Source organism: Larimichthys crocea, chromosome VII, assembly GCF_000972845.2.
Source record: "Larimichthys crocea isolate SSNF chromosome VII, L_crocea_2.0, whole genome shotgun sequence".
NCBI classification, from domain to species: Eukaryota; Metazoa; Chordata; class Actinopteri; family Sciaenidae; genus Larimichthys; species Larimichthys crocea.
In genome coordinates this window covers 25946330-25973360 of record NC_040017.1, presented here as the reverse complement: position 1 = coordinate 25973360, position 27031 = coordinate 25946330, and the positions used below count along the sequence as shown (strand labels likewise).

The following is a 27031-nucleotide window of genomic DNA, read 5'->3' as shown; positions in this document are numbered from 1 at the left end:
CGTGTTTCATCACAGGTCAGGAGACAGGACTACAAAACACAGTCTACACGACAGGTTACCTCATGACAGTCTGCACACAGAGCAGATACCTTCATATCATCTGCAGAGATACATACAGATGATGCTCATGTGTTAGTGTGTGCAGCACAAACAGCCTGTGTGTGTCCTTACTGTTACACTGTTACACTTTACTGTAATCCTTTAGTCATGTAGCTGACTCACAGGAGCAGTTTGGGGTTCAGTGTGTCGCCCAAGGACACTTGAACATCAGACTGGAGGAGCCGAAGCACCGCTCATCTGTCATTAGTGGACGACCCGCTCTGTGTTCTATGTGGTCTGTGGCAGAAGACTGTCTGGTCTCACTGTGAGCTGTGATATGACAATAACCCCCCTATACATAATGTCTAATAATAATAATAATAATAATAATAATAATAATAACAGCAATAATAACAATAACAACAATAATAATAATAATAATAATAATACATTTTATTTTATTTGATTTTATTTATTTTCCCAACAACGACAAAATCAGGATTTCAATCAGGATGAAGTCAAATTAATAATAAATATATGACGCACACTAATTCAACTTAGACGCTAATGTAAATCATTTTGATTTAACAGAAAGTTCCGTAAGTTTTACTGACTGGTTACGTCGATAACGTACGTCGATAACGTACGTCATCGGCGTAACAGGCTTCCGTTTTAACAAAATAAAAGCCCTAAAGCAAAATTCAGTAAATTAGTGCACAAACACGTCAGTCACAGAACAAACCACGTGTTTAAGGCTGTTTGAGATTAACGGAGGCAAAACGTGATATATATATATTTTTTTTAATGCACCAGTTTATTTCAGCGTGTCAGGTGTCTCTTTACCAGCTGGGCTGATTGCAACTCTTCCTGTTTTTTTTTTTTTTGTTTTTTTTTTTTAACTATTGCTTAAGATTACAGTAAGATTACAACATAAGTACTTTTTTTTTCCTCCTGTGACATTCATCCTGTTTGATGATTTCTAAAGCAAATCCAAATGCATTTTCACTTTCTGTGCAAAGCTCTGCAGGATTCCTGCTCTGTGCATCTTTCCCTGCTTTTCAATGCCATATCACCCACTCTCTCTCTCTCTCTGTCTCTCTCCCTGCCAGCCAGTCAGTCAGCTTCCTGCAGCAAAGAAGCCACCTCTGCAGACTTGAGGGGGGGACATTAATGTCCCCTGTTTGGTCGCCTCTTCCTCTTGGGTGTGTTAAAACAAGGATGCCTTTGAGTCTCCCTGTCCAGCTGCACAGCCACATTCAAAAGCACAAACACTACCTCCCTGTGTAATCACTTGCTTACCCTGAGAAATGACAGAGGGAGTTAAAAAAAAAAAAAGAAGAAGAAGAAGAAAAGGAAGAAATCAGCGTGATAGACGTGATTTGGGATGAACAAATCTAGTGTCAGGATCTCAACAATGTTGATAGTGATTTCTTTTTCAGGAACTGATTCTTTTTGCCAAGTTCAGGCGAAGCTCCAAAAAAACAAAAGTGACAAAGGGTGTGGCCTATTTTTTATTTTTTTTCCTGTGTGTTGATGCTCTGTAAAAAAAAAAAAAGAACCGCAGATGTCGCTTCCTGGAGTACACTGATGGTGCTCAGATGATTGCTCATCACTATCTCTCTCTGACTCTCCTCCTCCTTCCTCTACGGGTACTGCATGTGTGTTCACTACTCTCTCTCTCTCTCTCTCTCTCTCTCTCTCCCCTCCCCCTTGTGCACACACACACACACACAAACACACACACACATACACACACAGAAACTGATGTGAGTTCCCCTATCTGTCAGAGCCAGTTCCTCCATTTAAGATGCTGACTTGTTTATGTTGAAGGGGACAAGTGAATGACTTTTGTTAGCTCCAGCACTCTACTTTGAGGCTTTTTTTAAAACATTTTCTGCTTTGTTGCAGGCACCGAGTTTGTTTTGTTGCCGATCTGTGGTTGACAGATCTCTTCAGATAGCGGAGAGGGAGGCTGACTGACACACACACACACACAGAGAAGAGTTGGTTTGATAAGCAGCAAAGTGTGTGAGTTTAGTCTAGTTCATGACTTGTAGGTAGGTGGGCAGCCTTCACCCCCAGCAGCTCTCCATCCTGTGCCTGCTCTTGCTGTCCTGGATACATACACCCATAGAGGACACAGCCGAGGAGAAGGAGGAGGAGGAGGAGAAGGGTCAACCATGGAGCTGTAGGGGACACGCTCAGATGCCCGTGTGGATCACCAGTGGAGGAGGAGTGTTGCTGAGAAGAGCTCTGCAATGAACAAGCCCAAGAGGTAATTAAAAAAAAGAAGAGGGTACATCAAAACTGAGAGTCTGTTGCACTCAGACCCACTTTGCAGCTCACTCTCTTATGCAAGCGTAAGTCTAAGTATGTGTCAGCAGCAAGTGTTTTGTGTGCAGCAGCGATGTGTGAACCTTGAGGTTATGAGATGCAGTGTGGTTTGTGCAAAGGCTCTTGACAAGTCGAAGAAAAATGAGGGCATTTAGTTTTTATTTTCCGCTCGGCGTGTCTGTTTTATGCCCTTTATTTCAATCTAGACAGTGTGCAGTGGAGAGAGAGAAAGAAAGAGAGAGAGTTTGTGTAAAAAGAAAGATTGCAGACACACACACACACACAGCTAATGTGTTTGACCTGCATATCAGTGAAGAATATCAACATCTCAAATTATTTGTGTGTACTGCACACAAGTGAGCTCTGACATTCAACAGTTGTTGGTGACTGCTGAGTGCTGCCTGCTCTCCTTTCCATGGAAATGTGTTCTGCTTTTGTGTCCTGTCCACCTAATCTGCATTTACTCGTCAGCTCACTGATGATTTTTGCATTTGATCTCAGATACTGCTGGAAAACTACACATTTAGAAGCCTGTGTGTACTTTTTTTTTTTTTTTCACTGCTGTAGTTGTGACCACAGCTCTTATCAGATTGCCTGGAATGAAAGGGTTGTGTGTGTTGAATGTTTAAGGTAGTCAGACGTGCGTTATATGTGATTTAACTACCTGAATTTAAGGTGGACTGACGGAGCGGCCTTTTCAGTAGTGAGGTTATCTTAAATCAGTAGGACTACAGTTGTTGGCAAGACGTATTTCTCAATGTTGAGTTCATTTTTCAAAACTCTTCACACAGTCAGCACAACAGAAGTCAATGTGTACTAAACTGTGGGTCACACTGCTCTCTTTCAGGCACAGTGTGGCTTTGCAGCCTGTCTGAGGGATGGATCAGGCATGCAAAAAAGATTCTTATGAAACCGGGTTGACTGGCAGTTGTATTTCTATCTATCTATCTATCATAGAGAATACACACGGAGTATAGTATATGTGTAATGTTGCATTACTAGAATTGCTTTAGTTTAATTTTGTGCACTCTATCCCAAATTTAACTATATTAGAGCATTTCTGTGACGTGTACTGTAGAATCCTGGTTTATGCTGAATAAATACACAATAACTCAAAGATACTTCAAAGATAATAGTGTAGTGATACACATATTAGTGCTACCTGTACGTCTTTGTGTTGGGAGGTAAATGTTGGCAGAGTTCTGGCACAAGAGTTGATCCTGAGGTGTATGTGTTCGTAGTGTTTTGGTTGCATTAGTGCATTGCTGATGTTTGGATGAACTCGTTGTGCTGAGCTGCGTGGCGGTAAAGAGAACTGTGTTAACAGTTTTGAAAAAGTGAACTCAGTATAGAGAAATGTGTCACAATTGAGGGGGAAAAACACATGCGTATGTGTTGACTTTGCTGTTGTTGTTTTTGAGGGCCCAGATTATTAAAAAAGAAAAACTAAATTACTGATGTAGATAATGGAGGTTTGTGTGTGTTTGTCTTTGCCTCCGTATCAAAGGTGTGTGTACTTGCACAGGTATGACTTCATTGTGTTATGCTTTTATTCTGTCTTATAGTTTATACTAATACAAAACAGCCAAAGAGGTTTCTGAATATTTGCTGCATTATTTTTTTTGGATCTTAACAACAATGGTTGTTACAGTGACTTTATTGATGGACCACATGGATGAATGGTTCATTGCAGTAGATGCATCCTCTTGATGCAGAGGGAACAAGAACGCAGGTTGTGAGAGGGGAGAGTGAGAGGAAAAAGAGCAGCTCACAAACAAGGCCTTCAAAGGGCCCTGGCTTCAATTAATCAATTAAGGAAAGAAAGAGAGGAATTTGCATATCCCCCCGCCAGTGTGAGAGCGAGAGAGGGAGAAAGGGGAGAGGGGGGGGGGGCTGGATCTGTAGCCAGGAGTCCTGCCACGGATGGGAAAGAGAGTGAGAGGGGGATTTCCAAAGAAAAAAAAAGGGAAGCTGTTTCCTGAATGGCTTGAATAGAGTAAGGATGAAGGAAGAGGAAAAAGCAGGCGAAGGAGTAGTCAGTGAGGAAAAGGAGGCGTGGAAGGTCTTCCTAAAATAAAATCAGAGATATGATGGATCGGAAGTTTTTCCTCATCGTCATGCATATGAGGATTTTATTTTTTACTTTCAAGTTTGTCTTTCCATGAAAGTTAAATATAGATGCATGATAATTACCTTTACCCAAGTTGTGTATCTGATTCTTAGGAAAAGGTAAATGCAAATCCCCCAAACAGTAACTCCCATTGTGTTCAGATTTGCATGGGAGTCCACCAGACACCGACTGTATTCGCCAACACTTTTATGTCTCTTAAAGGTGCAGTGTGTAGGATTTAGTGGCACCTAGTGGTGGAAGTTGCAGATTGCAACCAACTGAATACTCTCCCATGCCTCATCGTCTCCTTCCAAGCATGTAGGAATAACTGTGGCTGCAAAATTGACATGTGTAGATCAGTGTTTGGTTTTTGTCTGTACAAAAATAGCGGTTCAACATGGCAGACTCCATGGAAGAGGACCCGCTGTCACTTTAAAGACTCATTTTTAAGACAATTCTTATTTTCAGGTGTTTCTACACTAACAGAAACATACTAACGCAGTTCCTGCAAAGAAATACTCTTGAATCCTACACACTGGACCTTTAAGTTGGACAGTCTCGTTACACAGAAAAGAGATCATGCTGTGCATTACCTGCTCAGCAATCTTGGGGGGGGGGAAATTCCCTGACAAACGTCATGACATCAATAACATTTCCCCATCAGCACTTCTGTTTATAGTAGCGAGCGTGTCTCCTCATAAGTGCAACTGCTTTGAAAAACGGCGCTGGATTCACTCTGAGTCAAAGAGAGAGATGACGAGTTGTAAAGGGCACCGAGATAAAAATACAAAAAAAACACAGATCAGAGCGTTTCTTTAAACTGTTTATGTTTTATGATGAGTTTACACGCCATGAAATACAAATGAGGTGTACACGTTCTAGGACATATTTTATTTGTAATCAAGAAAGGTTGTTAAGTGATGAAAATAATCATGCATTAAAGCGTGTAAAGGTCATTGCAGACAATCTAAGATCTCTAGAATTAGGGGTTGTGGATTCAAGTTAAATGTATTAATTAGCTTGCTAGGAAAAGTCATAGCACTGTTGTCAGATAAAAGTCTCACTGCTGTTTCTGAAACAGTTTTCTGATCATAAGAGATTGCTTTATTTATTGCCTTTACGTACTGTGAAACAGCTCGCGATGGTACGTGCAGTGCTGTCGAGTCTTAGAGTTTTGAATTCAGCCAGTGTAATGAGGCGGAGAAGTGGGGTTTTGTTGCCCAGCAGGTTTCCAAACGAGGCCGCTTGGAGCTGGACTACCAGGATGCAGAGACACCCCACACTCCCTCCCATCAGGGTTTTTGAATCTGAGGGGGGAAATGTGTGGTGTGATAACTGCGAAGGCTGGATGAAACAGCACGTACAGGCAGGAGAACAGCTTGTGGTATAAATAGATCAGTCAATGTCACCCTGTACGCCTGTATGAAATTGTGCATCCATGAGTGTCCGTTTATGTGTTGTACATAAAGCAGAGACACTGTTTTTCTGTGTGGATGCATGTGTACGTTGAGTTATTTATTATGCGTGTGTGTGTGTGTGTTGAGAATGTGAGTGGGCTGGGGAAATAAGCCGCACACACAAGCACAGGTTAAGAGAAGGGGATGCAGTTCTGGTCATTCAGGGAACTTGTCACCAGTTCTCTGAACTCAAAGTGTTTCCTGGTAATGTCATCACATTAGCTGCAGTATAGAGACCGACACTTCACAGCGTTACATACTACTACACACACGCCGCTACAAAATCTGAAATGCTCAAGCACAGAAATGAAAGTTACAGCACTTTTTTTTTTAAACTAATGACAAAGGATTACTGCAAAACCGAGGCTGAAGAAATTAGTTTAAATGTCAAAAAAATGTCACATACTGCTTATTGTGAAATAGTCATACATTGCTAAATTTGAAGATTTGAAGAGGAAGAATGAATCGCATCGTAGGAAAGATCTGAAAGAGTAACACCATGTTACAGAAGTGGTCTCTGATCTTTATTGGTTTATTTTGAACTTCTGACCAAACTCAACATCAGTCCAGTTTTACTGGCCAAAGGTGTGGTCTCTATACAAAGTCTGACCAAAAGCAATCTGTCATTCTCTGAAATTAAAAACCAAAAGAAAACTCAATTAACGTCAACAGTGGTTCTCAGTCTTTTGAACTTAATAGCAATACCTAAAACTAATCAACTAATTAACCAAGGAGTGATCTTTCCTTGTCAGATTCAGTCAGTATTCAATCAAGCAGAAGTTTTCCTTCTTCTTCCCTTTTGCATTTCTCAGCATCCTAGACAACAATTACACAGCGTTCTAACACTCACAGCATTCATACATTTACAGATTTCTTTTTTGTAAACAGTGAATACTAAGAAGCCTGCACGTCACATCCACGTTGCCCAGTTTCTACATGCAGATACAAAGTAGACCTTCCATCATACTGTACATACACTGCAGTAAATAATACCTTTAGCTACTGTGTATGCTGCGAGCTGTGAACCGAACTGGTTTCCTGAGGAAATACTGATGGCTTAGAGCAGATGTTATAGAACTGACCTCATGAAGAGGTGATGTAATATTGTACTTTTTGTATCGCAAAGCCATTGGCCGCACATTAGCAATGTAGATCAGAGATTCTGTAGCTCTCAAAATGATCATCTTCAATTTAAAAACTACTTAATGAACGCAGCTGCATTGCTCGTATTTAAAAACCCATGTGCAGCAGTATAACACGTATCTAACAGCACTTCGAAATAGCTGTACACCTGTCTGCTGCTTCTCTGAGGGGGTCTAATCCTGTGACACTGGACGTAATGAACGTTTTCTAGATACTATCTGTCCGCCAGGCAGCTTCAGGTGGAGAAACTCAGAAAACAATGTACTTGTTTGCAGTTGTTCCACCGGTGCGTGATGGTTTTGACAGCTGCAGTGCTGTAGCGCAGCTTATCAGATGTGGGGAGCTGCGTTTCCTTAGATGCTGGACCTGCACTACCTCACCACACTCTGCTCTACTTATTTCTAGGCTGCTTATAATCCCTGTCTGTGTCTGACTCTCTCGCTCTCTCTCTCTCAGGAAACCCAAGCTGGTCCAGCGGAGGAGGAATACATGTCCCAGTCCTCAGGACATCACTCGGGCCCTGCAGAGCCCCAGCCCTGCACCCAGTGCCAGTGCTCCCAGCCTGGATGAGCTCATACAGCGCTGCCTGAACTGCTTCGGTCAGTGTCTGTCCCTGCGTGTTTGCATGCGTTCCCAAAGTTTGTCATGTGTCTTTACTCTTTATCACAGCCAGGTTACATAAATGAGGGATGAGGGAGAGTAAAGGGGGGAATCCAGGGTGAGAGAAACTGACAGGGAGGGGGGGGACAAAGGGCAGGCTCATACAATCAAGCTTTGTTCTGTTGGGCTGCAGAGGCCAACTAGCTATTCCCATGCAATGGGATACAAATCTCTCTCCTCTCTACCGTGTTTTAGTAGTCTTGTTGTCACTGAAAACATGTCTCGATACTGGTGTTTCATTTGCAATGTTTTGAGATCCAAGGATGAGAGTCCTGCTTCCACGGTAGTGCGAGGAGCGCTCAAAGACTGAAAAGTGACATTTAGGAAACCTAGGAAACATCATATTGTGAAAGGTAAATAATAATGAGAATTAAAGGTGCACAGTGTTGTAGGTTCATGTTGTGTACGCCACAGGAAACCAATAGAAATAAACAATAAACTAAACAAATAAATATCTGAATGTCCAGATATCACAAGAAGAAGAGGTGGAGTTTGTTTGTTTGGGTGTGCTGATCCTTTAAATCATTATACATGTATCAATTAGGCATATCTATAAAAGCTTCGCATATAGTATGAAATCATTCATATATATAATAGCCTCAGGTACGTGCATGCACGTGTCTGCAGGCAAATATGTGCAATATTTCTTTCTACTATAAATGTGAAAAGGATCGACAGCTGGTACTGACTGAGTGGAAAAGCTTCTACTCGGTTTAAGTTGGTGAACCACACACGCCAGTCAGTGTCACATTTTGGCCTTCACCACTTTTTTTTTTTTAACCAACAACCTTAAATAACCCAGTGAACGACATCGACTTTTCTTTGTCGTGTTTGATATAATGTTTATAATGCATGATGAAAAGGTACATTGTAGATCAAGTTAAATTAGACAGCTTTGTCCAGACTTCTTTGTCTTTATTTGCTTATTTCTACTCTAGGTCACAGTTGGATGTATCTCATACAGTAGGCGAAAAGGCAGGAAAACACCAACCGTGGCAGGTTGTGATTTCGTCGCAAGGTTAACACAGACAGACACTCACACCTACAGGAAATCCACCTGTGCTGCATGTCATGGAAGTGTGACAGAAAAAAAAACAAAGCACATGGAGACAAACAATATGAAAATCTAAAACTCACTCAAGTAGAGCTGAAATGAAATGAACTATCTGACCACTGAGCCATTGTGCAGTTTTCTGTGGTTGTTATTAATCTTCCTTGTGTGAAATGTGCCGCCGTGTGTTTGTTGCAGATTCAGAGGGGAAGCTTTCCAGCCCCAGAGGGTCCCAGCTGGTCCACATGACCCTGATGATGCACAGTTGGGTTGTACCATCTCAGATGTTCGCCCAGAAACTTCTCACCCTATATCCTTCACTGTCACTCGGTGCAGTACTCCGGTCCCACCGGTGCACTGCTACCACTCACATGTCCTTGTTCGTTAATCAGATCAGGAAACAAGCATGGCTTTGTTTTGCACTCCTTGTCAGCAAAGCAGATTTGAAATATATATCCCTGCCGGTGTTTAGTGCACTGTTCTGCACAGTGTGTTCAGATCCTTGACTCTTTCTCTCACTTATAAGGATTGTCCTTCAGACAAGAGAGGACTGAGGCGGGCACAGATCTGCCACCTCATCAGGTGAGTAAGGACGTCATGCACATGAGCGTGTTGGATGACAGACTCTGACAGAACTGGTTATCCTGCTCTTCTTGCTGGTAGTAAACATATTTTCTGTCCTGCTGTGTGGCAAGGCAGTGGATCGGCCAGTTCCCGGCAGTATTTGAGGCGGACCCCCTGCTCGAGCAGATCATGGGGGACCTGTGGGCCCTGGTCCGGTCGGGTGGAGAGGAAAAGCATTCCCAGCTTATTGACACTTCCTGCTTGTGAGTTTTGTTTTGGTTCACCATCATGGCCTGGAGGAATTGTACTTTTGTTATTTAGCCACAACTCAAACGAGTTTTCTTTTCTTTAAATAGAAAAAAGTTGTACAACAAATAGAAAATGTCTATTTTTGTCCTGCTTCCTTTTCCTAGAAGCCCTGGGAACATATTCCAGGCACCTTCACCCTCCGTGAAGAAGAGGAAGGTGTCGTTGATCTTCGACCACATGGAACCAGACGAGATGGCTGAGCACCTCAGCTACCTCGAGTTCAAGAACTTCTGTAACGTTTCAGTAAGTCCAGTGAACAGCTTCTCATCCTGTTTCCATGACTTGCAGATATGTTGCTGCTCTTGAAAGAAATAGGAGAAAGGGCCGAATGCCAAATAATCCAACAACATTTTGGCAGCGCAGTTTATAGTAAAAACATAATTTTACCTTTAAGGTTTAATCATTTTCTTTCTAATCAAGCAAGCAAATTCACAGATGCTCTTGTATATGTGAGGAAATGAAATGACAGCGTGGTTTCATTGTGATGTGATATATTAATAAGAACAACTTTCTCATTGGCTGGTGCACGATATCTTTTGCATTACAGTTTAACTTACTGTGTTTTTAGTAAGTTGAAGTTTCGCCAGTGGACAGTTTGATAGTTTTTTTTATTAGAAATTAAAAATTAGGATCTGTAATAATAATAACTAGTCAGGGAAGATTTGGAAAATTGTTTTCTCTTTCTGTAGCAAAATATGATCTGCTCTCGCAATTTAACAGTGGTTAATAATAATAATCTGCTTCTTCTTGTAATATCGAAAATGTCTGGCTAGATTTTGATGATCGTGCTCGTACACGTATATATCGGAAACAGTGCTAAACTCAAGTTGTTTCCTGCCTGACCGCTGCTATCTGATTGGCCAGTTCCTGGACTACCGCAGCTACGTGGTGCGGGGCTCTGTGAGGGACAACCCTGCGTTGGAGCGGTCAGTCATGATGTGTAACGGTGTCTCCCAGTGGGTCCAGCTGATGATCCTCAGCAGACACACAGCCCAGCAGAGAGCCCAGGTGTTCACTAAGTTCATTCATGTGGCTCAGGTAAGCCAGGCCGAGGGAGCAAACATCACAAAAACTAGTTAAGCGGCTCAGAAGGATTTTTGTGCGGCTGCCAGGAGCTGTACTTGTTTTGGTTTCTTGGTTTTTGTTTTTTTTGGAAAATGACTTCATGTGCTTGTTTCACACCCTGCAGTCAGTCACCCTGCTCTCTGTCCTCAACAGAAACTTCGAGCTCTGCAAAACTTTAACACTCTAATGGCAGTGACAGGAGGCCTCTGTCACAGCTCAATCTCCCGCCTCAAAGACACCTCTAACCTGCTCCCTCCTGACATCACTAAGGTATTTTAAATATTACACATTAAACACGATCTCACCACACACGAGCCAACTTTTCTTTCTTCAATCATTCTTATTTTAGCCTCAGCTATGAAAGAGTATCTGTGTTATAATTATTGGAGAATTATTAATTAATTGGACCGGCTCATTTATCATTACCCTCTTGATCTTTGTCCACTTTGAGGCCCTGAGTGAGATGACAGAGCTGCTCTCCTCACGCAGCAACTACATCAACTACCGGCGGGTTTACAACGACTGCACCGGCTTCAAGGTGCCCATCCTGGGCGTCCACCTAAAGGATCTGATCTCCCTGAACGAGGCCCTGCCAGACTACATCGACGAGGACAAGATCAACCTGAGCAAGCTACAGCACCTGTACAGCAACATCAACGATCTGCTGGCCCTCCACAGCTACACGCCGCCTTTCGAGGCCAACAAAGACCTTCTGCATCTGCTCACGGTACAAGACAGAAACTGGGAGATGATTTTTAAGAATTCAGATTTTAAAAAAAAGATCCCATCTCAAATTATGTTCTTTTAATGCTTCAGCTCTCTCTAGATTTATACTACACCGAGGACGAGATATATGAACTTTCATACACCAAGGAACCCAAGAACCCCAAGATCCAGGTCAGTCGAGCTACATACTCCTCTTTTGAAGCTGAGCTCTGTGTAACGGCATCAGACTCACAATTGTCTCACGAGGGGGGACATTTGTCTGCTCTCTGTGGGCGTGACATCTTCAAAACAAAAGCACAGACTCAGTGCCGAAATACATCAAAATCAGCCACATCAAAGCCACATACGTTAGGGAAGCGTGTTATGTGGTGGGTGTGTTCTTTTTTTCTTGTTTCTCACATGTGCAGTCCTTCGTGTCTTATCACTGCCTCTGTCGGTCCACAGCCTGTAGCTCCAGTTAAACCGCCTGTAGTGGCAGAATGGGGGTCAGGGGTCACCCCCAGGCTCGATCCTGACACCATATCTAAACACGTCAAACAGATGGTGGATGTGAGTATGTGACTCTGCAACAACCTCTTGTCTTTCACTTCCTTATTACTTGGCAGACTAAAGCAGAACTAACCAACTGCTCCTTGACAAGTGCAACTGAATATCTGATTGCTCTGTTGCCCCCTGCAGTCCATTATGAAAAATTACGACCAGAACCAGGATGGTTACATTTCTCTGGAGGACTTTGAGAAAATAGCAGCCAACTTCCCCTTCTCCTTCTGCACTCACGAAACTGACAGGTGAGGAAGCTGCAGGCCCCCGCTCACGTTGTCAAGGCCGAGAAAACATGAAACAACATGAGAACTCTTGAATGGTTTTGTAAAAAAAACCTCAACTCACTTACTCACTTTTGTGTTGCGCTTTTTCTGCCCAGGGAGGGACAAATCAGCCGTGAAGAAATAACCTCTTACTTCATGAGGGGAATGTCTATATGTGCTAAGCTGGGCTTCAACTTCAGCGACGCACATAACTTCCACGAGACCACGTATAAACGGCCAAAGTTTTGTGATACTTGTGGAGGCTTTGTGAGTATACACTGTGCCTGTGATTTTATATGAATTGTCAACCAAACTGCAATATCATATTAATCACGTCTTCCCTCTCGTAGCTGTGGGGAGTCATAAAGCAAGGCTACCACTGTAAAGGTAAGACCACAGTTTAATAATAATAATAATAATAATAATAATGCATTTTATTTCAAAGCGCCTTTCAAAACACCCAAGGACACTATACAAAGACAAAAAGCAATAGAAATACAAAGATTAAAAAGGCAATACACAATAAAATACACAATAAATCAGCATCAAACACATAATCAGTTTTAGCAGATCAAGATTATCCAGGATGAGATCCCCCATATTACAAAAAACACATTTTCTTTGTTTTGTGGTGCTCAAAGCGTTAAATCCACAGACCTGTGATCATTTCAATGAACGTTTCTCTTTCTCTCACTCTCAGACTGTGGGATAAACTGTCACAGACACTGTAAAGATCTAGTGGGAATGGAGTGTTTGAAGAAACACAAAAACACAAGCGGATCCTGCCCATGTACCCCTGCACCTGACTCAAGAACCAAGGGCAACAGCTGGAGTACGTCCCCCCCCCCCATCATATAAGTAACACCTAAAATCCCCCTGCGGATAAGATGAACCCGGTATACAACTGATGTCTTATTCTCTCTGGCAGGTTCAGAGGAGGACACCTTTGTTTTCCCGCAGAGTAATGAGACAGAACACAACAAGGGCACCTCTGTTTGGAAAAATAACGCCGGCGACTCTGCGCTGTCGGACCGCTCGACTCAGACAGATCCCGGAGTTTGGACGCCTGAAAAAAAGGACAAGAGGGGAAACCTCCACAACTCTCTTGTACATGCGTCCCCAGATAGAAAGGTGACATTATACGGGAGTTTCTTAACCTGTTGATGCTGTTTGTACATGACAAATGCTCATGACCTCAGCAAATGAAGAAATATCGGTACGTCGGTCTAGAGTGACGTGTGATGTGGGGAAACTGGCAGTGATTCAACTGGGTTAGACACTTCCACGTGCTACAACAGGGGCCGATAAATGATGACTCAACCACAAATAACCTACTCTTACCTAAATGTACTTTCAATGACTCTCCTTGCTGTAACTTTCCTGTGATGCTGAGCACACAGTAAGATCTGTAGTTTAAATTTCACCAATACACTAAAACAACTTGTTGTTATGGGACAAGCCTCTTTCTGCAGAAACCTTCTATGATTGCAGCATCTTTCTAGTTAGTTTGATAGCAGGTTGTGAGCAAATCTGTGGTTTTAAACACACTTATGGCTGATTAGGCCTCTAGTCCAAAAGCATAAAACATAAGACAACAAATTAAAGCAAGAAATAATCCCTTCTGTGCGCAGGTTGTCTCTTCCAAAAGTCGTTTTTTTTCTGTCCTTTACAATAGAGAACTGAAAAAAGTCGCCTCTGTCAGCTCAACCTTACCAGTCAATAGTAGTCGATAGTTTTATTTTGGTTTTCAAGCTCAAAGGAAGTGAATGGTGATGAAAATATTTGGTAAAGCGTCCTAAGCCCTCTGGAAACCATGTCCCTTTAACTCAGGACTGTCAACACTTGTTAGGAACTATTTTTAGGAATATTTTCTTTAGGTACGTTCTCTGTAGACGAGTGTGAAGTTGTTTCGGCGTTTGAGAAAACATTTCTTTTCTGTTTTCCAGGTCAAAACACTGCCACAGAGATCCCGAGGCTGCTCCACGCCCGTTCCCCTCCTGCAGAAGATGGAGGAGCTGCATCTACACAAAGACAAGAGCAGAGAGCCAGACTGAGCTACTCCATCTTTGAACCTTTCCCCTCACGGACAAAAACATCCAGACACCACCACGTTTCTGACAGAGCTGTGTCGGACTGGTGTTGAACTGATGAGATCTACTGGCCGTTCGCATCAGATCGGCCAGTAGACATGGACTCCATTCATGTTTCAAGTTTGGTTGTGATGTTTTTATTTTGTGTTTGTCCGTCTTCATTCGTTCGGCTTATTTGTTCAGGCTTCAACTTTCCTACTGTAATTTATGAACACCTCGTCTTGTTTTAGAACAGGTGCCTTGGTTCTCTGGTGCTACACAACCTCGATCCACAAAGGTTACAACAACAGACATTGAGGGTTTCCTGAGCTAATACACACAGGATAAATGCAGGGTAGGAAATTAACACTAACCTCAACAAAAGTCTGGTTCATTTTAACTTGGCAGCTATGTGACAACTCTGCTCATGAATTCTGAAAGCAAGCCATCACGAGAAACAATTGCCTTTGATTTGGATGATATATGTATAGCATGAGACAATTTCTTCATGGCAATATTGGATTTACTATTTTTTTGCATGTGATTAACTACTGTGACATTTCTAGTTCATTTCTTATATTTCCAGAAAATGTTCATCAAAATGTCTAAACAATGCATTTGTGCTCGGGTCCTTGTTTGGATGGGAAACAGCGAAAGTAGCTTGTGAAGTCGAATATATATCCGCCCCCACTCATCACAGCTAACAGCGGAAAATGTTTATTTCCTGCCCTGACGACATTTTTGGCTTTCTTAGTTAGTTTAAAAAGGTTCATTCAAGGTTCAGCAGGACTGCACTGGAACTATACGTATGCTGCAAAATTGGCATATTGTTTTTTTTTTTTAGCTAAATGCTTTGTTTCGTCCTTTGGCCACAATTTCAATCTTGTTGAGAATAAGAAAAATACACCAATATTGATATATCATGCAGTACGTGTTGTGTTTGACTTCAGCGGAAAAGAAAAGAAAGAAGGGACCACGTCAAGACTTACAGGCGTATACAATTGCATTTATTGTATAAAGACAAGAAGACAGCTCGAGTAACTGATCAAATCGGATTTTCCAGGTAGAAAAAAATGGGTATGACAAACAGGATTTAAACTACCGAACTCAATGAACACCAATCACAAAAGGGATAAAAAAAAGAAAACTGCACATAAAACTTCTAGTAGTGGCAAAATATTCTTCTCAATCAAAGACTGAATTAACGCTTAAATACTACAGTTATCAACACCTATAAAAAAAAAAAAAGAAGAAAAAAAAAGAAATGTTCCATGTTTTGTTTCTATTGGGAGTAAATAAAATGAGCTCACTCTGTAACTGAAAAATAAAAAGCAGACAGGAGGGGAGGGTGGTGAAGGTAAAAAGCATGCAGTTTGTTCTTTGTTAAGCTTCTTAAAACAAGCACAATTATTCAGGCTTCGCTGCGTTTTTTTCTCGCCCCCTTTTTTTGTCACACTATGCATCCTAGAAATGTACAAATCGCCTCTTCAACCTGTAGCAAATGTGGAGTTTGCGGTTCATCGACGTCCACATTCAATGCATAATAGATAACATTCATTATTAAAATGTTTGGATACCTATCATCTAGCACCTCACAGTCACTGCTTAGGGTAAGACTTCATTCAGTAAAAAAAAAAAAAAAAAAAAAAGACATTAAACTGTATACAGTTTGATGCGTTACGTTGATTGGTGAGGAATGAAGGCAGACAGAGACAGTTACGGTTGGGGACTGTACAAAAAAAATCAATTTGCTGCAGAGGTCAGAGTGTTTAGGACACAGGTGGATGCAGGGCGAAGCTACTGGGAACCAGAAGACGAGCCCTGGTTGCCTTGTCCAGGGTAGCTGCCGTACTGACTGTAATACTGGTTCCACTGGTTCTGGTTCTGGTAGTACTGCTGCCACTGCTGAGCATACTGGAGAGGAGGAAAAAAGCAAGCACAGCGGTGAGAACATGTAACCCCGCCGGATTCCCCCCAAGCCAGTTTTCTAAATATTCACCTGCTGATATTGCTGGTTGTAGCTCTGTTGTTGTTGTTGCTGCTGCTGCTGCTGCTGCTGCGGCGGCTGTTGCGGCTGCTGCTGTGGCTGTTGCTGGTGGTGGTTGTACGTCTGTCCAGTGGATGGCGTCTGGCTGTAGCTCTGGCTGTATCCTGGGTACTGGCTGTAGTTGCCGTAGTAATTCTGGTTGTAGCTGCCCTGGTTGTATCCTTGATTATAGCCCTGGCTGTAGCCGCCCTGGAGGTGCAAGCGAGACGTACAGGAGAACACATTAAGTTTCCATTTCATGATTACTCCAACTTTTAAACTGATGTTGTATGAAGTACCTGGTTGTATCCGCCCTTGCTGTAAGGGGCTGGGCGATTGTAGCTTCCTCCCGACTGTTGGCTGCGGTTGTATCCAACGCGTGCATCAGAGCCGCTGTCACGGTAACTGTTGCCCCAGCGGTTCTGGTTATAGCTGCCACGATTGTAGCCTGGCAAATAAAATAAAAACAAAAAAATGCATCATTACATTTAAATGTGGTGAAAACGATGATAAAACTAAATCAAATATGAGGTGGATGCTTCACTCACCTCCTCTGTATCCGCTGCCTCCATCTCCACTGCGGTTTTGGTAGCCGCCGCGGGAACCGTCGCGGTTGTCGTACCGCTGGAAGCTACCGCTGCCGCGTCCGCGGAACCCGCCCTGCCTGTTGTCAAAGCGTTTCTCGGGGGGCGGGCCGGCCTTGCGGCCCTCCTCATTGTACTGCTTCAGCAGACTTTCGGCTTCAGCGCGCTGCAGTTCAGCAAACGTCACTGCCTCCAGGAAGTCGCAAGCCTCGGGGAGAGTAAAGTTGGCTTGGGGAGTGATAGAGGTGACCACAGGAGGAGGAGGAGGAGGAGGAGGGAGAGGAGAGAGAGCCCATCCAGCAAGAGACGGATGGAGAGACAGAAGTGGAGAGAAAAAGAAAAGGGGAAGGGGATTGTAGTGAAGACCAGAGCAGCCACACCACCGGAAGACAAAACAAAACATAATTACTACCATACAGAGACAGTGGAAATCATAGAGAAACTAAGAGCAGGTAGATGAAAGCAGATGACAGGGTAAAAAAAGGGAACAAACATCACCTCCAGAGGAAACATGGAGGAAAAATTTGTTTAAGCAGACACAGGAGAGGGAGTTCAGTAGAGGTTGAGGGGAGGGGGACAAAAAGGGGACAACTAGAAGGTTGGTGAGGAGCACTGCAAACCGAGGACAGCTGATGTAACGCCGTTACAAAGCAACTTCCAACAACTTCAGCATGTGACTGCTTGTAAGTTTGCTATTTGGAAACATCCTTTTTACAGGGAAGCAAATTGTGCAATATTAGCTCTACTTGTTACGTGACCCCCGACGAGGTCCCAAGTCTCAGTTTGCAGTGCGTTAAGAAGGTAAAGCTGGTATGACAAAGTGGCAGATAGAGGACAACAAAAATAAAAAATAAAGAAGAATCAAATTCATGTGGACTGGTTTAAAAAATAAAATAAAAAATGTCCAGGTCTGATATCTGGCCAAAGCCTATGATGGGGGGAGAGGGGGGAGGGGGCATCTTCCAAGTTTGATTTATTTATTTTTTTAGAGACAACACATAGAAAAAAGTAGATCTGGTGTTTTTATTTGTTGTTTCCACAGCATTCCTACCTTTCATTTCTAAAACAGCATGATCGGGCACATCCTTCCCCTGCTCATTGGTTTGCTTTAATGTTCGTTCTTTTAAATCCTCGTCCGTGGGACAAATTACAATAGCCTTGCGTTGAAAACCTTCAAAAGGACGCATTTTTCGTCTCCTTGCTGATCCATATACATTTGTCTAGCAATGGCGACAAGAAAGAAGTAGAAGCTTGTTTGTTATTGTTTACTTGTAATGGGCTTTCCACTGGAAGGAAGCTGGAACCCTGCAATAATGAAGTGAGAGAGGTTTGGCTTGGATGTCAGTCTATGTTTTTACTCAGGTTCTAATGGCCTCTCATCACTCCACAGACTCACCTCGAGGTCTGCGCATCCAGGCGCCCTGTGACTGCTGATGAATGTTGATTATGAACACAGAGGGACCCCACAAACATTCAAACTGACTGTACTGTACAAGATGTTACGGAAAAAAACAGTTTCAAATCAACCAGTAATGCAAGAAGGTATTTGGACTGTGCCAATGTGCTGCCGGTAATTACATTTTAGTAAGGTGAGCATTTCGTCCACCATCTAAACGTAGAATCGCTCTATGCCCCTGCAAAAGTGGCTAAACGCAGAGTTAGGATGTATTTCCAATGTGCCGTGTTGTATTAACACTTAGATTATTAATTCTGGTTCTTGCAGAATCTTCTTTTGCATCGGATGAACAGAGAAAGAAATACGGTGAAAGCAAAAACCCATCACATGCACATTTAGGCTGCCGTAACAAAGCAAGATGTTGGGCTGGGTTACATAAAAATAAAATATTACATCGCCGTATAATACTGGAGTTTGTCACGGCAGTCGGTATCGGCACGTTATAACAACTGGCTACATCAAAATGAAATCCGTCTATAATAATTTTACTGTTATTTACATTTTGTTTCATCACTACTGTCGTTTGTTTAAGTCCAAACTTCAAAAAAAGTGGAATCAAAAATGCCACGTAACGAACTCTCGCGTGTAACCGTTTGAAATTTGGAAGCGGATCTTTTTAAAAAAAGAAAATTACATTAATTCACGAGTTAGATTCAGAATTTAAACTGCCACAAATCAACAGTACATTTTATTTAAAATAAATAAATAAATAAAAGTAATCGGCATCGTGCTGTGTCATTATTTAGCTGAAGGATTAATCATCATTAGCAAATACACACACACACTTTCATTCAGCATCAAAGCTTCTGAATCCCTGTTCACTTAAGTTAGCAGCAAGTTTCTACACTGGCCGACAGATAATCAGCATAAACGCTACGTGATACGAAAGCACTTTTCTTTTTTAGCATGTCTGAAGAGAAGTTCCGTAGCCTTGCCAAACGATATCAAAACAACGTTGTAATAATATATTCAATTACCATGGAATATTTTTAACTCGTACGTCTTTGTACATGGAATTAACTGAGCTTTTAGAATTAAGTTGCTAAAGTTACACACATTTAATTCCTTCTTCTTTCAAGCACTATCCTTTCCATAGTCTACAATAATCTCTCTCTCATACATTTATCATGTACGAGAGCATGCCGCGTCATCGTCTACGAGAGCATGCCGCGTCAGGAACGCCTCGCTACTCTGACGGGTCCCTCCACACACACTTACCTCGACTTACCTCATCTTCATTCGGACTCTAGTCCCAGTCAAGACAACAACAGACAGATATAACCTACCTGCACATACTCACAGTGTCCACAGATAAAAGCAAGTCCGTCAGACCCACCTACCTTTTTTTTTCCCACACTTACTGAGCACAAGAGTCTGAAAATCTAAAAACTGTTAGTCGCTACTTACCTTCAGGGTCAATTTATTAAAAAACACACTCAAAAGTTCCATGTATCTCACGTAAAATAGCTTTTTTTAAAAAAAGCCATCAACTCTGTCTTATTATTAAATTAGCAACAGAAGGTGTTTTTCTTACTCACCAGTCAGAGCTTACTTGTTTCTCAACATCTTTACATAGTCATGGTTTACTTGTACATTGTTGAAATTCACAAGACAAACAATACTGTATTATGACAAGAAATAGCAAGTGCAAAAATATACTGAGGGATGAAAACATGAAATATTCTGTCACTTATGAGAGCCATTAATCATTTTTCTTTTACAATACATGACAAGCAAGTGACAAGAGGGAGATCAATGCTTCTTCTACTCTATAATACACAGAGCCCCTGAAAGATAAATAAATAGTCCATTAGAGAAAGTGATCATCAGGGCACATTGACTGTGGCGAGTATCAGAGCAGAGGAGTGTGGGTGAGAGCGCAGTACCTGGTCTAGGATGTAGTTGCGCCTCTTGCGGGCGGCGATCTCGATCAGCCTGTTCAGACACTGGGTGGCCTGCTGGATCAGAACATCCCAGCGCCCGGCGTAGTTCTTCTGGCGACGCAGACCCATCACCTGCAGAACGCACGTGGTCGAGTAAGACAAAAAGGACGGAGCGTATAACCGCGTGACGTGTTGGGTGGGTGGTGGTACTGCAGACAAACCTTCATCTTGTCCATGATGGCGTTCGTGCCCAAGATGTTGTACTTCTTCTCGGGGTTAGTCTCTGCGTGTTTTATGGCCCATGTGGTCTTTCCGCAGGCGGGCAGGCCAACCATCATCAGGATCTGAAACAAGTGAACAAAGAATTTAAATCCTGCATCATTTTTACATTTTTTACTATCCAAAAAACTGAGCTGAATGTGTGTTGTATCCAATTTGCATACACGACATGTTTCATAATCTCAGCGCTGCCCTACCTCGCATTCAGATTTGGTGGCAGGTCCCTTGGTGCCTCTGATTTTGTCCTCCATGTCCAGATTGTGGATGTAGGTGTAGCCCTCTGGTGCGGGGAAGTACGGCTCTGACTTCTGCCCAAAGTTGAACTCAACGGCGCAATTCTTCACCAGGACATGGGGGAACAGGGCACGGCCTGCCAACGCCTCCTTGGTTGTGCGGAAAGCCACTCCCAGCGACACGCCGTTCTTAGAGTAACCCATCTCCACCTCGTCACCACTGTCAAAGTCCTGAAATCACAGTCGTGAAAGCTTTACTAACAGCTTTATTAACACAAGAATTACAAGAAGTTACATAATTCCACCAAAAGAAAATGAATTACAGTTGTCGTTACTTACAATGTAACAGCCAATGACGTCGTTTTCTCCAAACCTCTCGCCGAAGTCGGAAAACTTGCAGTCAGCGGATTTCTTTCCCGTTCCTCCGTATCCAAAGGAAAACGGCTCCTCGCCTGAAACGAGACAGGATGAGACGGATTGTCCCCGTTTTAGGGCTTCAACTCTCTTTCACAGCAATGTCCAAAAAAAAGAAGCAATCGCTCCTCTCACCAAGCTGAGTGCTGCAGTGGTTGAGCGACCATCCGATTCTGACCACGTGGGGATCTGGCTCACTGCTGGGCAGGTGCTTTACAGGAATTTCCTCGTTGATCTGGAAACAGGGGAGACATATCGGGTCAAAAACAAATTACTGACATGGCATTTGTTTTTGTTAACAGGTGGGATGTTATCTCCATTCTTACCTTTGTTTTAAAATCTGTGTTTACTTTGACACCAGTTCTGAAGCCAACAGATTAATGCAACACTTAAATGTGAAGATATTGCATGTGAAGAGGTGAAACTACTAGTCCACAGGCTTCTCACGTACTGAGAACATTATGTCACTTCGGTACAAATTACCTTCATCTCGTAGCACACACGGCCCCGGGTGACACCGTGTGAAGCTCGCGCTCCAGCCCACAGGTAAGCGAAGCCTTCAATGGTCAATGGATAACCGCTGTAGCGATCCCGGGATACTTTGAAGTGCAGATCACAGTTGTCTGAAAAGGAGCCAGAAAAAGATTCAAACATTGATGTAGGTGAAATTTGGTATTAAAATACTTCTTGTGTGTTGCCAACTATGTCTGCAGATTACACACAACCCAGTGCGTGGCTAAATTCAAAACACTGTAAGTCAGCTGATCTCTGCGACTACACAGAAGTCATGGTCGGTGATTGACTCACCAGTGTGTGCTGCACGATTCCAACATTATCTAATCTGTCTGTGCTGGGTTGTAAGTTTAGGTCATAGCTAAAAATATGTGACAGTCACGGGCCTGACCTTTGGAGGAATACTTCTAAACTGAAACAGAGGTGCTCAGTGAAGCTGCGATCATACTTTACCACGGTACTTACATGTATCGATCGTAACCAGAGTGTCATCTATGTTCTCCTCCTCGTCTTCAGCAGGGGGTTGTGGTGTTCGGGATCTGTACAACAGGACAAAAGCAACATAAATAGACCAGCCACCGACTGCACATTTTCAGTCTGTTGTACCGTTTAATAATTTATGACGGGCATACCTCTTGTCCTCTCTGTGCTCGTAGTAGTTGTAGCTCCTGCTCTCCTCATACGGTCTCTTGCGGCCGTGGTGTCCACCTTTATCGGCTTCCACTTTGATTTGCTCGGCCTGAGCTGCGTCGTCCTGCTGATCTTCTGTCTCACGAATATCCTGCTGTTCATCTCCATCTCCGGCAGCGCCGGGGCCATCTTCCATCTTGACCTCGACTTTGATTTCTGAAACGATGAATGAACGACGACAGTGAGCTGCACGTTCAGGGACAAAAACTGAATTGAAAAGAAAGGCGGCGCAATCAATCGTATTTTAGATTTGTGAACAGGTTCCATTCACTGGCAACGCAGGAGATGTTTTTAATATTCCATTTCCCTCGCATCTGTAACTCGGACAGCACAATACAGAGCACCCCAAATAACTACAGCACAAGCCAGTTAACCACAATACTGCTCATTTGAATGCGACGTGCAACTTCGAGTTATATTAACAGGTTACTACGACAGTAATGAAACATGTGTGCAGAGAAACTGTGGAAAGTTTCCTCTCTATTTGTCCTACAGAAGAGCAAACAACGCACCAACCCTAATTTACTCCATGACGTGACAATACTCACGATGAGTCATTACTACGGATAAACCGAAAGTCAAAAGTTCAATCGCACGTGCAGGCAAAAACACTACGGAGCATGTTTCATATTGTAGGTTGAAGCTTGAAATCACCTGGTTTGCTCTCAACGTTCTCCACTGGCTCCGGCTCCGGCTTGGTCTCGTCCTCTGACGTCACGTCGGATTTCTGAATATCGACATCTGCCGTGAAGTCGGGCATGCTGTGACCGGAGTCTGAAGCTGGTTGGCTCTCATAAGGCTCGCCTTCCACCTCCTCGTCTTCGTAGTAGCCACCCGAGTCTCTACCCTCGTCTTCCTCTTGAGGGACGTCACCACCATCATCACCGTCGTCGCCATCCTCACCGTCGTCGCCTTCACCTTCATCGTCGTCGTCATCAACTGCTTCTGCATGTGAATAAATAAATAAGATAACTTTTAGTTCTCAATTTCAACAGAAAACTAGAATCTTGCACGATTTAAATTCTCTTAAAATTCTCACCTGCAGGTTAATTATTATTTTTCAAAAAGCCCAAACACTGTCAGACTTAATGAACTTTGTCAAACGAGTCAGTAACTTCAAATGTAGGCTACAAGATACCTTTATTGCAAATGAACGCGCTTTTTAAGAAGCAGATGTTAACTACAAGGGATGTAACGATGCATCGTGACGCGATTAAAAATCTATACAAATGACGACGATCCGCACCGGTTGACAGAAAAAAAAAAAGAGTCGCGATTCTTCGTGAAGTAGGATATGTTCTTTCTCTTCTTTTTTAAAAATTAGAAATAGGTTACGTGATTCATTTGTTCAACGTCAGACGTCAAAGCGTCACTACGTAGGTACGGAGCAGAGAACGAGATAAAACAAGGCAACGGTAGAAAATAGAGGACGCAATCGAGCAGTTTGAAATCACCTGTGGAGCATTTTGGATTCCCTATATACACAAATACAACCGGTGAGAAAGGGACAGACAAAACAGCATGTAAATATTGCAAGAGACAAAGGAAAACTGCACATTAGACCAGTTTACTTCTAAAGAAAGGAGATATTCTTCATGTGTTTTGTTGTTTAAGATGTAAGTTGCACTTTTTATAAAGCGAACACAAACTGTTTGAGAGTTTCCCTACAAATAAAAAGATAATTTTACTTGGTCATAATTTGTCTGGTAGCTCATTTTGATTAAAAAATAAATAAAAATCGTGAACCGTATCGAGTCCTCAGTTCTCGTTCTCAATTTCAACAGAAAACTAGAATCTTGCATGACTTAAATTCTCACCTGCAAGTTGAATTATTGTTTTTAAAAAAGCCCAACTACTGTGTGCAAGAATTTAAATGAACTTTGTCAACTTTAAATGCATCCATTGCAAATGAAAAGCAGACATTAACCGGTGAGAAAGGGACAGACAAAACCAAAAAACAGCATGTAAATATTGCACGAGACAGGAAAACTGCACATTACAGCAGTTTACTTCTAAAGAAAGGAGATATTCTTCATGTGTTTTGTTGTTTACTTCTAAAGAAAGGAGATATTCTTCATGTGTTTTGTTGTTTAGGATGTAAGTTGCACTTTTTTTTATAAGAGAACACAAACTGTTTGAGAGTTTCCCTACAAATAAAGATAATTTTACTGCGACTAAACTCATCATTTGATTTAAAAAATAAATAAATCGTGAACCGTATCGAGTCGTGAGTTCTCGTTCTCAATTTCAACACAAAACTAGAATCTTGAATGACTTAAATTCTCACCTGCAAGTTGATTATTTTTTTTTTTAAAAGCCAAAACACTGTGTGCAAGAATTTAAATGAACTTTGTCAACTTTAAAGGCATCCATTGCAAATGAAAAGCAGACATTAACTACAAGACTTATGGATTTCATAAAGGTTATAACAAGTTTTATAACAGTCATTTAAAGTAACAGCATTACCCTGTGGCTCTTCGACATCCTCCACATCTTCGTTGTCTTGGTTGTCCTGGCAGTACTCCTCCTCCTCCTCCTGTTCCTCCTGCTCCTGCTGCTCCTCCTGCTGCTCCCCTTGCTCCCCTTGCTCCGAGGCGTCCGCCTCCGCCTCCTGCTCCAGGGCGGCTCTCAGCCTCTCCACCAGGTCCGCCTTCAGGCCTCTGGTGTCCAGGCCGCGGCGCTGGAGCTCCTCTTTGAGCTCGTTCACTTTCAGTTTCTTCACGTCGACACTCATCCTGTGCGTGTGTGTTTGTTTGTTTGTTTGTTTGTTTCAGCTGATTCAGTTTCTAAACAAAAACAACAGATCGTATGAACGCGCTGTAAAGTTCTGGATTAGCCAAACACGAGCTACACGAGCTAAGCAGCGCCGGACAGAAACTGCAACACAACAACAACCTGCTTCACTTTCTCAGCTACAAACACACGTAATGCAAACTGCTGTGCGTGTATAAACATATAAACATCTGCAGGATGAAGCTACGAGCTGGATATTTGTCGCTATCCGCTCCAAGTCGCCGTTGCGCGGCTAAAAACGCAGCTAGCCTAGCGGGAAGCTACAAACCGACAACACCGGAGAAACTTCAACTTCCGCCGCGGAGCTGCGCGCCTTTCTCCGCTCCGCACGTCCCTGCGGGTGTTTCTTAGCTTTCTTTAAGTTGCAGATACAAACAAAGAGCACGTTTAAGAGCAGAATAAAGTCGAGGCCTACCTCCTCTCACGCCAAATTAACGCGGGTCAGCCGTGATGAAGATGAAGACGGTCTGCTGCCCTCTAAGGGCCGGACACACCGAGCTCACACCGGATGTCAGCCGGACCCGCTCACACACGCGGGTTTATATTATTTCACACTAAAACACTAAACTACACGTGTAGTTTCTAAATATATTGTTGCTAATGTATTTATATCTGGATTGAATCCGAATTTGAGCAACAAAAACAAAACATATTTAGCTCCAGATAGTTTTTGTGATGTTGGTTACGCAGTTGGAACAGTCCAAAGACGGAAGTGGCGCGGTGTTTACATGCAGAGCATGCTGGGTAGTGTAGTCTTTAAGTGCCCGCCTAATCTACACGGAAGGACCTTATTCATCAGAATCAGAAATACTTTAATGTTGTTACAATACTAAAGCTATACAAACAAACAAAAACAACACATGTTAAACAAGTACCATGTTTCATTCTAATACATGATAGAGAATAGAATAATAATAATAATAATACATTTTATTTCATAGGCGCTTTTCTGTCACCCAATGACACCTTATAAATAAATATAAGGTAAAAGTTCACTGTCCATTTTTAAAACACGTCTTAAGACCCATTTTTATTCCTTGGCTTTTAACCCAGCACGAGACTCTGTTTCTGTTTTTGCTTTAATATTATTTTAACATTGTTTCATCGTTTATTATTGTTTTTATATTGTTCTTTGTTTTGTTATGTCTTATATTTCATGTTCTATTTTATGTACAGCACTTTGTGTCAGCTGTGGCTGTTTTTAAAGGGCTTTATAAGTAAAGTTGAGTTGAGAGTTGAGTTGAGCAAATAACAGAAACAAACAAAAAAACAACCATAAAATTAATGGGACCATGTACGGTATTAAACATAAACGATTACATTTGATGCACCAGAGTTAGCAGACACAATTAAAACATATAACAGCACAATAACAAACAGTGCAAAGCAAAATAACACACAGGACACATGATACAAAATACAAAGTTACACACACAATAGCACATAACATACAGCCACAATGTCAGGCATTCATTTGGTTTTAAATGTACTGATGGAGCTGCAGCTCTTTATATCGTCAGGTAGGGCATCCCACTGAGTTGTGGAAGGCACTGTCAAAATAGATAATGTTATTTATACTGTATGCTTATCAGAACAAACTCAGCTCAAGGGCTGAACTGAAGACGCCCTGTTTTCAAAACCTTTACACTGTACACACAAAATAAAAGAGAAACCAAACAAAACTGAGGCAAAGATTTCCAATGACTCATCCAAAGACTCTTAATAATAATGCTAATAAATAATGAATGCAGAAACATGTGATGTGGTCATTCAAAGAAATACTTGTTGTTAAAAATGGACAGTAATGTGGAAACATGGACAAATGCC

The 27031-nt window shown here is 42.3% G+C and overlaps 2 protein-coding genes across 7 annotated transcripts; one reads left to right on the top strand and one right to left on the bottom strand.

Annotated features, from left to right (window-relative positions):
• Window positions 1-1809: 1809 nt before the first annotated feature.
• On the top strand, window positions 1810-15577 carry rasgrp4 (RAS guanyl releasing protein 4). Of its 6 annotated transcripts, none has more exons than XM_027280953.1 (17): window positions 1810-2314; window positions 7540-7682; window positions 8993-9104; window positions 9314-9376; window positions 9490-9621; window positions 9775-9910; window positions 10532-10705; window positions 10886-11002; window positions 11184-11459; window positions 11549-11629; window positions 11903-12007; window positions 12137-12246; window positions 12381-12531; window positions 12615-12651; window positions 12965-13096; window positions 13193-13395; window positions 14211-15577. In XM_027280953.1, the coding sequence occupies exons 1-17, from the start codon at window positions 2298-2300 to the stop codon at window positions 14316-14318; spliced, it is 2097 nt and encodes a 698-aa protein (XP_027136754.1). In that variant the 5' UTR covers window positions 1810-2297; the 3' UTR covers window positions 14319-15577. The 6 variants fall into 6 exon arrangements, with proteins under 6 accessions (XP_027136754.1, XP_019128504.1, XP_027136755.1 ...); XM_019272959.2 differs by having other exon boundaries at window positions 1811-2314; window positions 9772-9910; XM_027280954.1 differs by lacking the exon at window positions 1810-2314 and adding an exon at window positions 8682-8761 and having other exon boundaries at window positions 7546-8096; window positions 9772-9910.
• On the bottom strand, window positions 15319-25757 carry hnrnpul1 (heterogeneous nuclear ribonucleoprotein U-like 1). Its single transcript, XM_019272956.2, has 16 exons — window positions 25620-25757; window positions 24878-25197; window positions 23066-23356; window positions 22354-22567; window positions 22187-22260; window positions 21692-21831; window positions 21344-21443; window positions 21134-21246; window positions 20759-21025; window positions 20504-20626; window positions 20286-20414; window positions 17995-18163; window positions 16908-17171; window positions 16659-16807; window positions 16333-16569; window positions 15319-16247 (listed from the first exon to the last, which is right to left on the bottom strand). The coding sequence occupies exons 2-16, from the start codon at window positions 25143-25145 to the stop codon at window positions 16131-16133; spliced, it is 2655 nt and encodes an 884-aa protein (XP_019128501.2). The 5' UTR covers window positions 25146-25197; window positions 25620-25757; the 3' UTR covers window positions 15319-16130.
• Between the last annotated feature and the right edge of the window lie 1274 nt (window positions 25758-27031).

Bases quoted from the DNA above. Each gene is read 5' to 3' on its own strand.
- rasgrp4 (XM_019272959.2), top strand. The intron at 7,683-8,992 runs GTCAGTGTCTGT...TGTTTGTTGCAG, and splicing joins GCGCTGCCTGAACTGCTTCG to ATTCAGAGGGGAAGCTTTCC. The intron at 11,460-11,548 runs GTACAAGACAGA...TTAATGCTTCAG, and splicing joins ACCTTCTGCATCTGCTCACG to CTCTCTCTAGATTTATACTA.
- hnrnpul1 (XM_019272956.2), bottom strand. From the start codon at position 25,145: ATGAGTGTCGACGTGAAGAAACTGAAAGTGAACGAGCTCAAAGAGGAG. The intron at 20,415-20,503 runs GTTTGTCTGCAG...TGCGTTCTGCAG, and splicing joins CCATCATGGACAAGATGAAG to GTGATGGGTCTGCGTCGCCA. The intron at 16,570-16,658 runs GTACTTCATACA...TTGCACCTCCAG, and splicing joins GCAAGGGCGGATACAACCAG to GGCGGCTACAGCCAGGGCTA.